This window comes from Diorhabda carinulata, chromosome 8 (assembly GCF_026250575.1).
Source record: "Diorhabda carinulata isolate Delta chromosome 8, icDioCari1.1, whole genome shotgun sequence".
NCBI lineage: Eukaryota > Metazoa > Arthropoda > Insecta > Coleoptera > Chrysomelidae > Diorhabda > Diorhabda carinulata.
The window spans coordinates 14,789,883-14,806,036 of record NC_079467.1 but is presented as its reverse complement, the minus strand read 5'-3'; the positions used below and the strand labels follow the sequence as shown (position 1 = coordinate 14,806,036).

Here is a 16,154-nt window from a genome sequence, read left to right as displayed (position 1 = left end):
CTTGTCCATGAGTTCTTTCGTTTTTGCATTCTTCAGTTCCGTGCCGTTGTCCGATCTCAGGCTCTTCACTCTCCTTCCTAGTTGATTTTCTACAAGTCTCAGGTAGCTTGCAATCTTCTCAGGGGCCTCACTTTTCGTCTTCATGAAATAACAGCTTCGGTAGTGAGTGAAGTCGTCCTTCAACATGAGCCAATACTTTGCTCCTCCCAGAGATGGGATGTTCATCTCTCCAGTGTCGACATGAACAAGATCTAACGGCTGCTGGGCTGTCTTGGGATTGTTCGGATGTGCGGATCGATGTTGCTTGCCATATGCGCACCCTGTGCACACATAATTATTCCAGTCATCAACATACTTGATCCCTTTCCTTTTCAGTATGTCCCTCACATACTTCACGTTTTGATGGGCGAGTCTTTCATGCCATACTTTGATCGACTGAACCATCAAACTTGCCTCTTCTTCCTGTCCTTCTCTTCTGAGCATCATTTTGTATAAATTTCCTTTGCGCCTTGCTACTGCCACAACCTCGTTGCTTTTCTTACAATGGAATGTCGACTCGTTTTCATCTGCCTTCTGTACATGTCCCTTGTCTAACATATGACTGACTGAGAAAAGATTAAAGTTGAGATTTGGTACATAGATCACATCTTCAAGTACCACTGGATACCACTTTTGACCATCAAAAGCCTCCATCTCAATGTTCTCGACTGCAACGCCATCTAGCCTAGTTGAATCTCCGATCACAATTGGGATTGGCTCGTCCAGCTCGACAAGCTGTACAAACCATTCTCGATGAGACGTCATGTGTTGACTGGCTCCACTGTCTTGATACCATGAAGTTGCCCTGTCCTGCGAGATGTCGTTGTCCACTGTCGAGAGAGCTGTGGTCAAAAATGCCTTCTTGGGTTTTCCATTTGCTGACTTATTTCCTTCATCTCGGGATGGACAATCCTTTGCGAAGTGGCCTTTCTGCTTACAATTGTTACATGAGTATTTCTTCTTGCAATACTCAATGTACTTCTGACATGCCTTTCCTCTGCACTCCTTGATCACGTGACCTGGCTTCCCACATTTGTAACATGTGAACTGTGACTTGTCCTGCTTGCTCGACGACTGCCCTTGTTTTCCACGTTTTGCCATGAGAGCGTTGCTGGTACTGCCCTCTGCGTTTGTCATCGGTTCTCTAAGCTGCTCGTCCTCAAGTCTCAGACGTTCGATGAGTGTGTCCAAGTTCTTTGCATGTCCCGTCACGTTGTTCCACGCAGTTCTGAAATGTGCCAGTTTTGGCGGTAAGACACTCAAAATCCTCGTCATGACCCAACTTTCCCTCATTGGATCATTTTCAGTTGACAATTCCTCTGCCAAATCCATGATCTCCATACAGTTCTCTATTGCTGACTTGCTCTCATCATACTCAAAGGTAAAGAATTTGATTCGGGACGTTTCTAAAGTTACATCAGTCTTTGTACCATATAAACTAACTAATTTGTCTATCATGTCTTTGGAAGTTTTACAATTAGCAATTTTGTTAGCTATCTTACTGTTTACATTTAAACCTATCAGTGTTTGAGCTTCGACATCTTTCTTTGTCCAAGCTGAAAACAGTTGCATCTGACGCAGCACCTGCTGGTCTGACTTTCGTGCCTGATACAATCTCAAACAGGTCGTTGTTATTAAGTGCTAGGTTTAATTTAAATCGCTAAGATTAACATCTCCAACTGAGATTTTACAGTATCCATTTTGCATTTAAATTCTACAATTTGACTGACTTCTGACAATTTTTTTTTAAATAAACAAAATGAATTTACAATCTTTCGTGGCGATTTTCTGACTTAAAATGACTTGCGTGTGCGTTGTTCAACGTTGACTTGCTGTGCGAGCCGGATGTGGTCGCCTGACTGCGTGCCGATTCTGACGTTTTGAACTGCTTTCTGGACTTCGCCGTCGCTTTCCTGGCTTTATTTACAACAAAACCCTTTTACAGCTGCCCTGGGCCATAACCTGTTGTTAATTTACAGTGGGTTTTGGGTTTGTAGTTGCAAATAAATCTTGATCAATGTTCGATTTATCGAACAGGATTTCAAAAGTACGTTCAAATAACAATAATAACGGAATAACAATTTCGGAGCACGTTTTTCTTTTGCCTTTCTTTTCGCTTGTGTCACTATTACATGAAACTGTCAAAAAGTGCTTATCGCCTACTAATTTTTAATAAAATCAGAATACATTAGAATACATAATTACCAACTTTGACTCTATATAAAACAAAAGTATAGTGTGAAGTTGGATAGGGTCAAGGTTAGGTTGGGTTCGGGTCAGCTGTCAATTGATCAATTCTCAACAAATATTTATTTATAGAAATGAATGCTTACAACTTTCTAAAGTCTTTCTACCTTCTTTGGATGACAAATATCCGAAATGACCATTTTTCCATGACTGATGCATAAACCAAGATGAATTTGACTAGAGTTTGTGGCTTATTTGGAGAGACCTGCGACGTAAGAACGAGTCTAACTAGGTCAAATTGCATTATCTCAGTGGCTATATCACATTACCTTCACATTAGATAACCATGCTTTCCAATCATTATACAACATCTCTAAAAAAGTGGATTATTTTCTTTTTACTTCTTAGACCTTTCTATATGTTTTTCTTGATTTTTGGTCATTTTTATTAGTTATAAAATATAGATTTCTGTTTGTAGAGTGGGTTCCTTGGAGTTTTCCAAAAGTTGATCGCCTCAAAGACCAATGATCACGAAGGATTTTATTTGATGCAGAGTCTTATTCAGCACTTACCAATGTAAGTCCTTTTATACTAGTTTTTATTTGTTTATTCTAACAATACTTAATATATATATATATATATATATATATATATATATATATATATATATATATATATATATATATATATATTGTAATTATTTAAAATATAAATATGTTTTTGTTACAGAGAAGCCCTCACACCTTATCACAAACAAATATTTTTCTTACTGTTTCAAAGGCTTTCCTCCAGCAAAACAACGAAGTATATTATAAATCTCATAGTATTTTTTTCATTTTATATTGTTAAATATTCAGCAAAGGAATTAATAGCAATTATAGATGGAATTCAAGCACAGTAAGTAACAAACTACAATATCTTTTTTATCATGAATAACTTGTTTAAAATTGTAATACAAATCATTGGGAATTTTATAGCATTGTTGTCTTAGGGCAACGTATAAATGACTATTAGTTTCAGGGTTTGTAGTGTTCATGTAGATGTATCATTCAAGTATAATTTTGATTACTTTTTCACAAGTAATCTAATGCAGTTTTATATATTTTTCCTTTAATATATACAAAAAAAATTGACGAAATAAAAATTAATCGACAGATTTCGAGCCAAGAATTTATGAGGAAGGCTAATGCAAAAAGCAAAAAATGATTATAATTGGCCACACAAACATTTGGTGGTTCATAGGCGACACTTAGAAGGTATGCAATATGAACAAAACCTTGTATTCTAACTAAGGGATTAGGAAGATCCAAGAAAACATTTTCAACTGAAATTGAGCAGGAGTTAGAAGAAAACATGAAGTTTTTAGCAAGCTTGGAAAAGGCTTGAAGGTTTCCTTAAAAGAAAAAAGGACATTTATCTGTGCGCCTCAGAACCAACTTCTTCTGCAAGAGCACAAGCATCTAATAAATCACAGGTAGCTAACTTTTTCCGTATTTTTGAAGAATGTTTCAAGTCTCACAATTTGAGACATCACCGAATATTTAATATGGATGAAACTGGTCTCACTACAGTCCAGAAACCACAAAAAATTCTAGCCACCAAAGAATAATGTGTTGTATGTATGCCTTCGATTCATTTATTCAGACATATATGATATACCTTTAGAAGAATATGAAAAATGAACTGGTTGATAAAGCTCACACAGTGACTCACAAGAATCAGGATGGATGAACAAGAGTTGTTTGTAAAATGCTTAAAATATTTTAAGGCACGAAATCTACTTATTTGTGATGGTCACTCAAGTCATAAAAGCATTGCGCCACATTGCACCCATAGAATGCAGCCCTTGAAAGTTTGTAGGTATGTACCACTAAAAATTTATACCCAGTGCGAGTTGTTACCTATTTACAACTTGGGTGTTTGTTCAATGAAGCTTATGGTAAAGTCGCAACTGTTTAGAATGCAAGTAATGGCTTTAAAAGATAGACGTCTGGCCTGTTAATCCTTATATTTTTCCAGACTACATGTTTGAACCGACAGAGACCACAAATATTCCGTTGAATACACCTCTTCAATCAAAGAAAAACAAATAACGATGAAGTAGATTTTTCAGAAAACACAATGCAAGCCACCATCAATGCTGATATTGAAGTTGTGGTGAACCTGAATTTAGAAACGTGTTTAGAGGAGTATAATACAGTTGAGGTAGCTAGAGCAGCGTGAGATGACGGTGTGAGACATGCCCCACAGGGAGTCCTAGGAAAAAAAATTTAAACTTCTCAAAGGTGATTGGTTTTTAATTTCTGCTCCAAATATGCAATAAATTCTTGTTAAAAAAGATCAAAGGATCCACTGGTATAAAAGAAGAGAGGTTGAAAGAGAAATTTTTGTTGATTGAAAGCATCGAGGCAGAGTACCACTGCTCTGTTATATGATAGCTCATGAAGGGAATATTTCTAATACGAGACAGAAGACGATGATAGTGACTGCGCTTGCATTTATTAAAATGATCTCTTTACCCATTCTAAGCCAGACGAAGGTTGGTTACAATAAATGACATTTCCTTTGGGCTCATGCATCATGTGCTGAGTTTCCAAAGAAATCCAAATGATTTATTTGTGAATTGTGTTCTTAAAAAATAGTATGTCATTATGCCTTTACCTTATATGTTATTTTGTCTGTACTATATGGACAAAACGATTTTTATCACTAGTTACATTTTTTCTCAATATTTCATTATAGTTCGTACTTGATTAAAAGACTGTGTTACTGATAGTCAGTGAACCAATATGACTAAAAACCATTGAGACTCATTATAATATCAATGAATAAATAAATATTTCAAAGTAATATAAATAAAAATATTTGTAACGTCGTTAAATCATACTTATTTTATACCTTACCTAAAAGATTAGGTTAGCTTAGATATCAGAGAGAATGCAAATGTGCTGTTCAGCAAGGTTACTGTGCAACTATTATTATTGCAAGCGGTTTTATCTGAAAAATAGTCTGGGAATTTAATAGTGGTATAGAGAGCTGGCATTTTGTCCCGAAATGCCCAATTGAACCATATGTATACCTCAGATGCATTTCGAGCTTGTGGGAGATCTTTATTGACACATATTTGAAAGTAATTTATCACCTAAAATGAAATGTTTGTCACTGGCTTTAATTGTTCTGCCTAGTAAGGGCGATGCTAAATGTCTTTTTTCCCTATAAGTTATAGGGAGGAAGGATTAGTAACACCTCTTAAGCTATATAAGGGTATGTTAACTTGTTCCTGTGATATCCAAACAAATCAGCCTTTGAATTTTGTACAGTTTTTTCTGAGTTGTTGTTTATTGTTGTTGTTTATTTAGTTTTCCACCAAACAAACAATGGATATGTGATCATGAGTTTGATGGCTGTTTGGTGTACCATATTCTATCTTAGGCTTAAGTCATATGTCTTGCTAACGAGTTTGCGATAAATAGCCGCAGTGGCTTTGCAGATTATCTTGTATAGATGAAGGTAAGGGTAAGGATGACTACTAGATAGTATCAGTTGATTTCCATTAGGGGCAGGTGAGTGTAAGGATTTTTTCTCCTTGTAAATGGGACTAGTGTTTTGTCGGGGGTGATTTAGATTTGCTCTTCATGATCCCAATTTTTATTTGTGTTTAGTGTCATTTGCAGTTTTGCTTTGTCTTTATCCTTGTCCGTTACTACCACTACCAGATCACCAATATAGCATAAAATTGTAAATCCAATAAGGGTCATAAAAATCTACCTTGAGGACAGTCCTTCACTCTAGTAATAGTAGAAGTGTTTCCGTTTATTTTTGCTGTCCATTTGAAAATAGGGATTTCCACCTTTCGTTCTTGTAACGCCGTCTTTATGGATTGATGTGAGGTGTTGTCAATGAATGCTGCTAGAGCAATATCTCTGCTATCTAAAGCATTTTCTATGTTTTCAACTAGGCGATGTAGTGCACTTGTAGTGGTCTTTCCTTTTTGAAAAGTGTTTTGTGTGAAGAGGCATTTTTGCGTGAGCCGTGCTTCTGGTGTATTGTCCTACGGCTTTTTCCATAGTTTTTATGAAAAAAGGGGTGAGGAGACTTGGTTTATTTATGAGTTTCTCGTTTTAGGTAAGAATACTATTTTGGCCTTTTGAAGGAGAATTAACTTTAGGATAATCGTTTGAAAATGTGTTAAAACCAGTTTTCTTCATTCTCTATTTTTGGATTAACAATAATTATCAGATGTTTACACTAATTATTACAACTATTAAAAACTCACAAGACAAACAGCTCAAATTTAGTCTCTGAAGATGATAAATTGGTTATCAAAACGCGCATTAGCAAATGTAGTACTTAGGTGATCAGTTTGAATATCCCCAATAGTTTCAAAACTTCCTATTTAATTCAACTGTCAAAAAAGTATAGTAAAAGAATTTCGAAAGCACTTTCAACTTAAGTTATATTACAATACAATTTATAAATTTTAAACATTTTATTTTCTGTTGTTTTAATTTCTTTCAATTGTTTACAGAATGTTTGGGATGGTATTAGAAAAATTATTTATAACCGAATTACAAAAAGTGGCTGGGACTATTGACAGGAAAATAGTAGCTTGTGGGATTACGAAATTGTTATGTGAAAGCCCCGAAATGTTTTCAGGTACTTACCAGAAATATTGGCCGCAGCTGTTGCAGGTATTTTAAAAAATTAATTACCGTAATTTTACATGTACGTTAACGAATTTATAAAGATTTTTTGTACTCAGTCAAATATTAATGAAGGGGGTAAATAGCTTTATTTTTCAAGTATCAAGGTTATATTATTTATGTATCAGAAAGTTTGTAAATAGGATATATTGTGTAATCTAAACGTCCCTGACTGGAGATTCATTCTCAAGGAGAGGTATTCGGTCTTAGTTAAAATAGATGTATAACCCAACGAATTCAAAGGAGTTATACATTAAAAGCGACCCAGACTTCACCAAATTTGATTAAAAACTTACCAACTAATATGAGATATAGTTTCACCACAAATTCACTGAAATTTACTTTGTGTTTTACCCTTGATAGGCGTTCTAAACAGAGGACGTTTTTCAAGCGATACTGAGATTTTATTGATCTCATCAAAATGATGAAAAAATACCATGTATGAAATTGAATATCAGCAACTACTTACACTACATCTATCGTAAACAAATTTTTTCTCATCCCCTCATGTTACTCTGCTACTGGTTGTAATGAATTTCCAACTGCATTAATATAGCAATTTGAAGTGATATGAGCATCTTATTCGGCACTAGTAGCTAAATTTACTTGCTTAATGCCTTTTTGAGCAATCATTTTATGCCGTTTAACAAATGAAGTGGTTATCTCATCAAGATTAAATATTCTAGTTCTATATATAAAATTCACTACGAGAGCAAATACCTTTCAAATTACAAATATATTATGTTCATATAAAAATGGCCCTATTCAGACAATAACCCTCCGGAGTTCTCAAAAAAATACGGTGAAACCTTTTCTTTCAACACGTCAAATTTTAAGAAATTTCAAATTATTGCATGGCTGGAAATAATTTTAGATGATAGCCGTGACAAATGTTGACATGGCTAAGAGAATTTTTTTTTTAATGTAACCGGTTGCTCACTAGGAATCGTAAAGATACAGGCTCGCTCTGTATATACTTCATATGTTTGGAAATTCATCCAACATCTTGGATGTATCCTTGGATATTAAGAGGACTGTGTTAAGGAGGCTAGCCTTCGTAATATTAGGGATTATGACTTTAAGGGTTTGAAATGTAATTTGGTAAGGATGGTTACATATAAGTATGTTTTCGATTTATTTGCTTTTTACAAAGCTTTTTCAAGTGAAGGTGTGATAAATTCTGCAATATCAATATGTTAAGTCTTCAATGAAAATCCTGCATAAATAATTTATCATGTCCGTCTGAGTATTTTGATACTATAACTAACGTCTTGAAAATAGAAGTTGTTATTTACATTCGGCCAATTATCTATTCATTGGTGTCAATTTCATTACATCAGGCATTTATACTGAATACAATTTAATCACTGTAAGTCCAAATTACCACTCCATACCTATAAACAACATTCATAATATATATTTTTTCTTATTTTTTATTTTCGTTTTAAATGATAACATAATTGTCAGAAATTGTTTCTTCCATTCGATTTTATTTTAGGCACTGCTTACATTTTTCGAGATGCCAGTTGATGAAAGTGTACTACCTGACGATCATTTTATAGAAGTCGATGATACGCCATCATATCAAACAACCAGTGCAAAATTGAATTTTGCTAATAATACAAAAAATGATCCTCTTCAAGGTAAGAAACTTTTTTTACGTGAAGTTACGTGAAGAACCAAAAAAGGTTCTTAACCTGTTTCATATACTATTAACTATTGATATTCAAAAATATTCATGAATAAAGAAAGCTGAAAGTGGACGAAATGTTTGAAGTTATCTTTTTAATGTAATTTTAAATTTAAATGTAAAAACGAGAAAATATTGGAAACTTTCAAATCTGATGATTTGGAGCAAAAATTTAAATCTTCGTTCTTTGTAGCCAATTTTTATTCAAGAACATTTAGTGATTCATTATCTACAAAATTTGTACCAACATATTTTTCCGCATAAACTAGAGTTAAAAAACATATTTTTAATACTCACAATATACGGCAGTTTCTTATGTAATTTAAGACCAAGGAGTGTCAAACCTCATCATGTTTTGGACTACAAAGACAGATGTAGAGGGCGCTGCCACGTTATACAGAGGTTATAAATGAAAAGCGTTTGTAGTACAACTGTTGGTTTAGTTTAACAATATGGGGAAATTGATCCGAAACTCTTCGATAATTTTGTGGGTGACTTTTCGAGCTGACAGGGTACAAAAAAGATAATTGGCACCTTTTGAGCGCCTTATTTTCTTCTTAGGACTAGCCAAATGGTCGAACCTCGTTGAGTCATACTTAAGAAAAACATTTTTACTGTGATATGGTTTAGGGGATAATCAGTATATTGATCCAATAGACCTAGATTACATTATAAGTACCAAGTATTTCTAAATGAGAATATCTTACATGGTCGACGTGTAAAAATAGATCAAGTTTAGTGTCATATTAAAAATCAACGGTTTATATTTAATAGTATCTAGAAAGTAAGGGTGATTCACTCTACACATTATAAGTAATCAAATACATTCTTTTATATGGATGATAACTAATTATTATATACACGAGTGAACAGTAAGAATGCAAGCTGACGTTATTATTAATAAAAGGTCACTTATAGAGCGTTAGTAGTTTTCAATCTCCAACATTACAACGAAACATCACATTACTGTGTGGCGCCTCCAACACTCCTGGTGGACTTTTAGAGGGTGGCTTTTTTCCAAGGAATAGATGGTGATTATCACCTCTCTTTTTACTAACGGTAAGTAGCTTGTCAATGCATCGAGTGATGTTAGTATCGTTATCAGAAACAGGTTCACAGCAAATAAAGCAAACCAATGTGCTGTTCACTGCAATGGTTCTGTAACAAAGTATAGATGAAAAAAAAATCAGAATTAGTAGATTGTTTCACTATGTTCTTGAATGAAAATTGGGCAAAATTAATTAACTCTTACCCTTTGCTCTAAATCATCAGTTTTGAAAAGTTTCCAATAGCTCTCCGTTTTTATATTATATTAAAAAAATAACCTCAAATGTTTGATTTACTTTTAGCACTTTCGTTTTCTTTTAATTAATTACAAATGAAAAAATAAAAATAATATGACAAACCAAAGAGTTTTAAATCACAGAATATTTGTAAACCAACAGCTGATCGTACTGAATATATTGTTCATACCAATACTCACGATTACACTGTCTGAGACGCGTTTCGATAACCAATTTATCGTCTTCAAAGACTGAGGATAAACTAAAACCGCCTCCCGCGAATATTAATTCCATCGGGAAAACGTCGTTGGCGGGAATCTTCGCGTACATTCCTTGACTATTAAATTATAGAGGGGCTGTGAGAAATTGATCCTTTGTCCCTATTTACATCTTACATCTATCAATATCAGTGCTTTCAAATGCATCCAACAATTTATTATTGGATACATTTCTTAAAAAATTTGTGTGACATACCAACATAAATTTTAAGGTTATAAATGATAAAATATAAAAATTTTGACAACTGCAATGATAAAATTAATAACATAGGAATGAAATAAATACAACAAAGAAATTATAGAATAATATTATTTGAATAAAGTCACAATAATTTAAAAATTTAGAAATGACAATTTAGTAACTAACTTTTAAAATAAATATCATTGGTTAAAAAAAAAAATACTTAAGGTACTGTTCTATTAAGTTTAAGTATTTCTTTTAGTATATAATATTTGAGTTCACATTTCCATATAATTTAGTTTTATGAGTGTAATTATGAGTATGAATGAATGAATGAATGTTTGTAAAATAAAATAATTGTAATAGCTAGTTAAGAAATTGTATATTTTGAATATTTTATTCATTATAAAGAACAGACCCGGTCTTAAAACTATTATAATCTGACCTTATAACCATAACAATTTATCGCAATAAAATTTTTTAATTTGACCTCACAATATAATACCCTGAGAATAAAAAAAATAATAATAACATAATAAAATAAAGAAATTCAAATAATTACTAATGGCGCCCAAATTAAAATCTGATTTTATTTAAAATAAAATTTATAAAAATAAACATTACACACTATAATACCATAACAATTTTGGCGCCCAACGTGGGGCATATATAAAAATTGGGCATAAAAAAAATTAGACATAACAAAATTTGGCATTGAAGAGTTTACAGTAATAACAAATTTAAACAAGAAAAATGGAAAAAGGAATGACACTCAGAGATGGGAAACAAATAAGAGCAGAAGGAGAATCAGATGAAGAAGAAAGGAGACATGGAATGGGTGATTTCCAAGTACATTATATGGAACAAGACCATAATGAAGAAACAGAGAGAACTGAAACAGAAGAAATGATAGAAAATCAAACAGCAGAAAATTCACAGAAAAAGAAAGAGAGGATGGATATAATGAGTATGTTCCAGATTATGATAAAAAAAATGGATGAATCTAAAGAAGAAATAAAACGAGAAATGAATACAAATAGTCAAAGAATGGAAGAGAATATAGAAGATATGAGAAAACAATTGGAAAAAGTAAGAAGCTATGCCGAAAACAAAATACAAGAGACAAAACAATAAATTCGAGATGAAATGTTAGGAAGATTAATGGAAGTGGAAGAAATACAATCTAGAGAAATGGAAAATATTAAGAAAAATGAAAATGAATTAAAAATGGAAATAGGTGGGAATAGTAAGAAAATAGAAATAAATACTGAGAAGATATAGAAATTAGATAGAGAAATAATGAAAACGAATAAAAATATACAAGATATGGAGGAAGAGATGAACAAAGAAATAAAAATGAATTTTAAGATAGCAGAAGAAGAGAATTATAAAACAAAAAGGGAATTTAAAATGGAAATAAAGAACATACAAGAAAAAATAGAACAAATTGAGAAAAAAGGAATGAGTATGGAATATGTTGGAGGAGTAAAAACAATTTATGGAGCAACTAGTCAAAAATTTGACGGAAATATTAAAAAACTGCATCCAAAAATATTCATAAGAATTTTGTAAAATCGAATAAGAGGAATAAATAATATTGAAGACATAAAGGAAATAATAAGAGATCATTTAGAAAATCATGCGTTAATATGGTTTTTCTGCCAGGGAAAAAGATATGTCGGAATTTCAAGATTTTGAAACGGCATTTTTACAATATTTCTGGGGGGAAAATACTCAATCAACCATCAGGGAACAATCATATTTCGGAAAGTATATAGTATATAATATTTGAGTTCACATTTTCATATAATTTAGTTTTATGAGTGTAATTATGAGTATGAATGAATGAATGAATGTTTGTAAAATAAAATAATTGTAATAGCTAGTTAAGAAATTGTATATTTTGAATATTTTATTCATTATAAAGAACAGACCCGGTCTTAAAACTATTATAATCTGACCTTATAACCATAACAATTTATCGCAATAAAATTTTTTAATTTGACCTCACAATATAATACCCTGAGAATAAAAAAAATAATAATAACATAATAAAATAAAGAAATTCAAATAATTACTGATGGCGCCCAAATTAAAATCTGATTTTATTTAAAATAAAATTTATAAAAATAAACATTACACACTATAATACCATAACAATATATATATATATATATATATATATATATATATATATATATATATATATATATGCCAAATTTGGTATTTTATCTTTAGGATTGCCCAACAATTGTGTTAATGTATTGTTGGTGTTATAAACCAATTTAAAATCCAATCTGTTAAATATTCCTTCCAATCCTCTTGTATAAACAGGATAGGAAGGTATCAGAGCAAATTTTCCTTGTTTTTCATTTTGGGTTTGGAAATAAGTTGTTTCACAAAGAGATTTCTCTAACGTTTGATGATGCATTAACCTATTTACAATTCTTTTATCATAACCGTTGAGTACAGCTACATCCTCAATAAAGGTCTTGTGAAAAAGTGGAAATGAGATATAATTTTAATTCACGATTGTGCTCGAAATTTTTATAAAGTTCGAAATTAGCCAAAAAACTAAAATTAGAAAATTACTTTTTATTAAGTTGTGAAAACACCCGAAACAATCTTTCTTGGTTGATTCAACATTCTTCAAGGACCTATTATCCAAAAGGATGCGAATAAATGGCAATTCATATAAAATAATGGAAAAATTTCTGAAAATCGTAAAAAATATGAGAAAAAAACTTTGATCCATATTTGCTATATTTTGAAACAATCAAGAATTGAAGTAAAGAGAGACTCAAGATGAGCTCTTCTCCAGCAGAAGTATGTAACCCATTTTTAGTTGTTTCTAGTGATATCAAATGTTTGAATTTTATTTAAAAGTAAATATTCCGATATCTAGGGCTATTATAGGGATAAAGTTTTCGAATAACATTAACTTACTACTACCTTATAATCAGAAAAGATAATCTATTGATGTATACCTAAATCGATTTGTTTAATAAAATATTGTGATCAATAAAGTGAAATTACATTTCTTTTAAATCATTTATTCACGTTCTTGGATAGATAACAAGAAATGTATCTAATGAAACAAGAAATGTATCTAATGAAACAAGAAATACGAGGGTTATATCAAAATATACCGACCTAACAAGGAAATATAGTTTTCCATAATAATTTGTATTTTTTCTTCAAAGTGGTCTCTTTGCAATTTCTTCTACTGTTATGAATCGTTGCAAATAAATACTACTCATTATGCTTAAACCGCTTCAATAAGGCCTGGGAAATGTTCATACATTTGATCTAAAGTTAGCAAACGCGGTACCAATACGACAAATTCATTCTTTTGATACACAAATAGACTTTTCTTAATTAACCTTAATTCGACTTTCGTAAAGTATCATTTGGTGAACTTTTCGACGATATCGCTAGTTGTCGCTGTTTTTGGCCTTCCCGAACTCTCATCATCAGTCAAGATGATACTGTCACGTTTGAATTCAGCTTCCCAAAATTTTAATTGTGTGTCTAATTTCTCTTTCATATAGGTAGGCGTATTGCTTTTCAAAAACAAATATTTAATGACAGTTTTTTTCATTTTCAATAAAATCCTCAGAACGATTCATTTATACGATTGTCAAACAGAAACTGAGCATCCAAAATGGCTGAAATTTTAGTGGTACCTCTTAACGTATACTCAAATATATTTCTCAACTCATAACCAAAGTACTGATTTCTTCAGGTTGAGGTGGTGTGATCATATAGAAACTTTTTTATTTTCAAAGGATTTGTATTTGAAAAAGAAAATTCCATTTATTCTCAAATACATATTTTTTTAGATAGTATCTCCTTACTTAGTAGGTAATTAGGGCCAGTTATAATTTTAAGATGCAGTGAAGACAACTAACTTTGGTAGCAAATCAACACATGAAATATGAATAAAATTGAACACTTGGTTTATCAATAAATTTAAACTTTGCTAGAAAATGAAAAATATATTTTGATGTAAATCGTAAAAAAAATAGCAGTATCTTTCTCTTATAAATTTAGTTTTGGTGGTGCGTGTCTTATGAAAATCAAACTGCGAACAGGTTATTTATCACTGGATTTTGCAATTTTTATTAGTTTTTCTCCGTCAGAGTTTTGCAAAACTGATAAAATTTTTGACCAAGACATGTCAAAATTTATACGAATCTGTCGTTTGGACTTGATTAAATCCATGGACATTAGGTTCCTGTCTTTAGCCAATAAACTATTCCGTTGACTAAATACTCTTTGGCAAAAGGTATTGCTTGTTGGAATCAAAGCAGCAAAACAAACTTACTTTCTTTAAATTAGTCAAATTTGTGGACTTTTTATTTCTGAAGAAATAGGCCCATATTTTGTCGCTTGGCAAGTTTTTCGAAAGCGCCTCATATACAGTTTTCAGACATGCAAACTTTGTATAAAAGGAGTAAATATTTAAAGCGTCCTCTATATTCAATATATGGGAAATTCAGGAAGACGAAAATTGAAATTTTTTTATAGATTCCATCGGAATCAAAATCATACATTTCTTTTAAATATTCAATCGCCCTTTGTAGGAAAATGTGCGCCTGTGATGTGAATTGAGCTCTTTCTTTTCCAACGAATTTTCTGAAATGGTACTAACTTTGTCCCCAAAATAAACATCAGCCATCCTACTTTTTAATTGGTCGTGAGACTTCGCATGGTGTGATCAATGTCACTCATTTTCTAATAGCAATATCACTTTTGTAAATTGAGGCAACACTTACAGTCAGAAGTAACAGTCATTTTTACCTTCTTTTTGACGATCTTCGTCATTATTTGTATAATCAATGCTACAATAACCTTCTGAAATAAAATCCCAAAACACCTTGTGGTAGTTGTCTGGACATTTTACTAAAGAATAATGTTGTAACAGCAGGCCAATTCTGAATTAAGCGATATATAGCTGACAAAAGTAATAACCATGTGGCTCTTATTCTATTTGATCAAACTCACAACATTTTTTCAATTTCTTTTTTATTTTTAATGCTGATGAACTGAATTCGTTGTAAATTTTTATGATGAAGCTTTCTATGTCAACATCGAGGCCTTTCAACGCATATTTCACACAATTATTTATTACATGATATTAACAGTTGGCTTTAAAAACATATTTTTTTTTTCTTTTAATTACTGAAATACAGAATTATGGACACCTTAATTGACAGAAGCATTATCTGCACTGTATGCACTTATTTGATCCATGCCGTAATTGGAATTAATAGTAATGTTTTTAAGGCATTTATATATATCCAGCGATGTTTCTTCAGCTTCCTTTTAGAAGTCCAATAATTTTTTGCATAAAACTTTTATTACTAAATTGGAATTTACACCACTACTACACCATCACTCACAATTACACTGTCTGACGCGCATTTCGATAACCAAGTCTTCAGATACTAAGGTAAACTAAAACCTAATGACTTGACTTACCTGTTTTATACTAAATTTTTCACTGATAAACCTTCTCCCGTGAAAATTAATTCCAGCAGGAAAACCTAAACTATAGAGTGGGCTGTAAGGAATTGGCCCTTTGTCCCTATTTAAGCTTTTCTTACATATAGCAATTTCAATGCTACATAATGGGTACATAACCTCAATTATACAGCTCATGTTTAAACCGCAATTTTGAAGCTCATGAAGCCAAAATATTTTTCTGGTGTTTGAGGGGTGAGGGGAAACATGTGTTTGAAGTATTTGTGCATTTGGAAGCAATACATAAAAACTTTAAATTATTGTAAT

General features: G+C 31.9%; 1 protein-coding gene across 1 annotated transcript in view; it reads left to right on the top strand.

The window, feature by feature from the left end:
- LOC130897464 (exportin-2) overlaps positions 1–16,154 on the top strand; it is a 35,728-nt gene that overhangs the window by 15,224 nt on the left and 4,350 nt on the right. The window contains exons 15-18 of the mRNA XM_057806337.1: positions 2,705–2,802; positions 2,956–3,123; positions 6,755–6,917; positions 8,428–8,572. Of these exons, the coding sequence (XP_057662320.1) occupies positions 2,705–2,802; positions 2,956–3,123; positions 6,755–6,917; positions 8,428–8,572 (574 nt within the window). The remainder of the gene's footprint in view (positions 1–2,704; positions 2,803–2,955; positions 3,124–6,754; positions 6,918–8,427; positions 8,573–16,154) is intronic.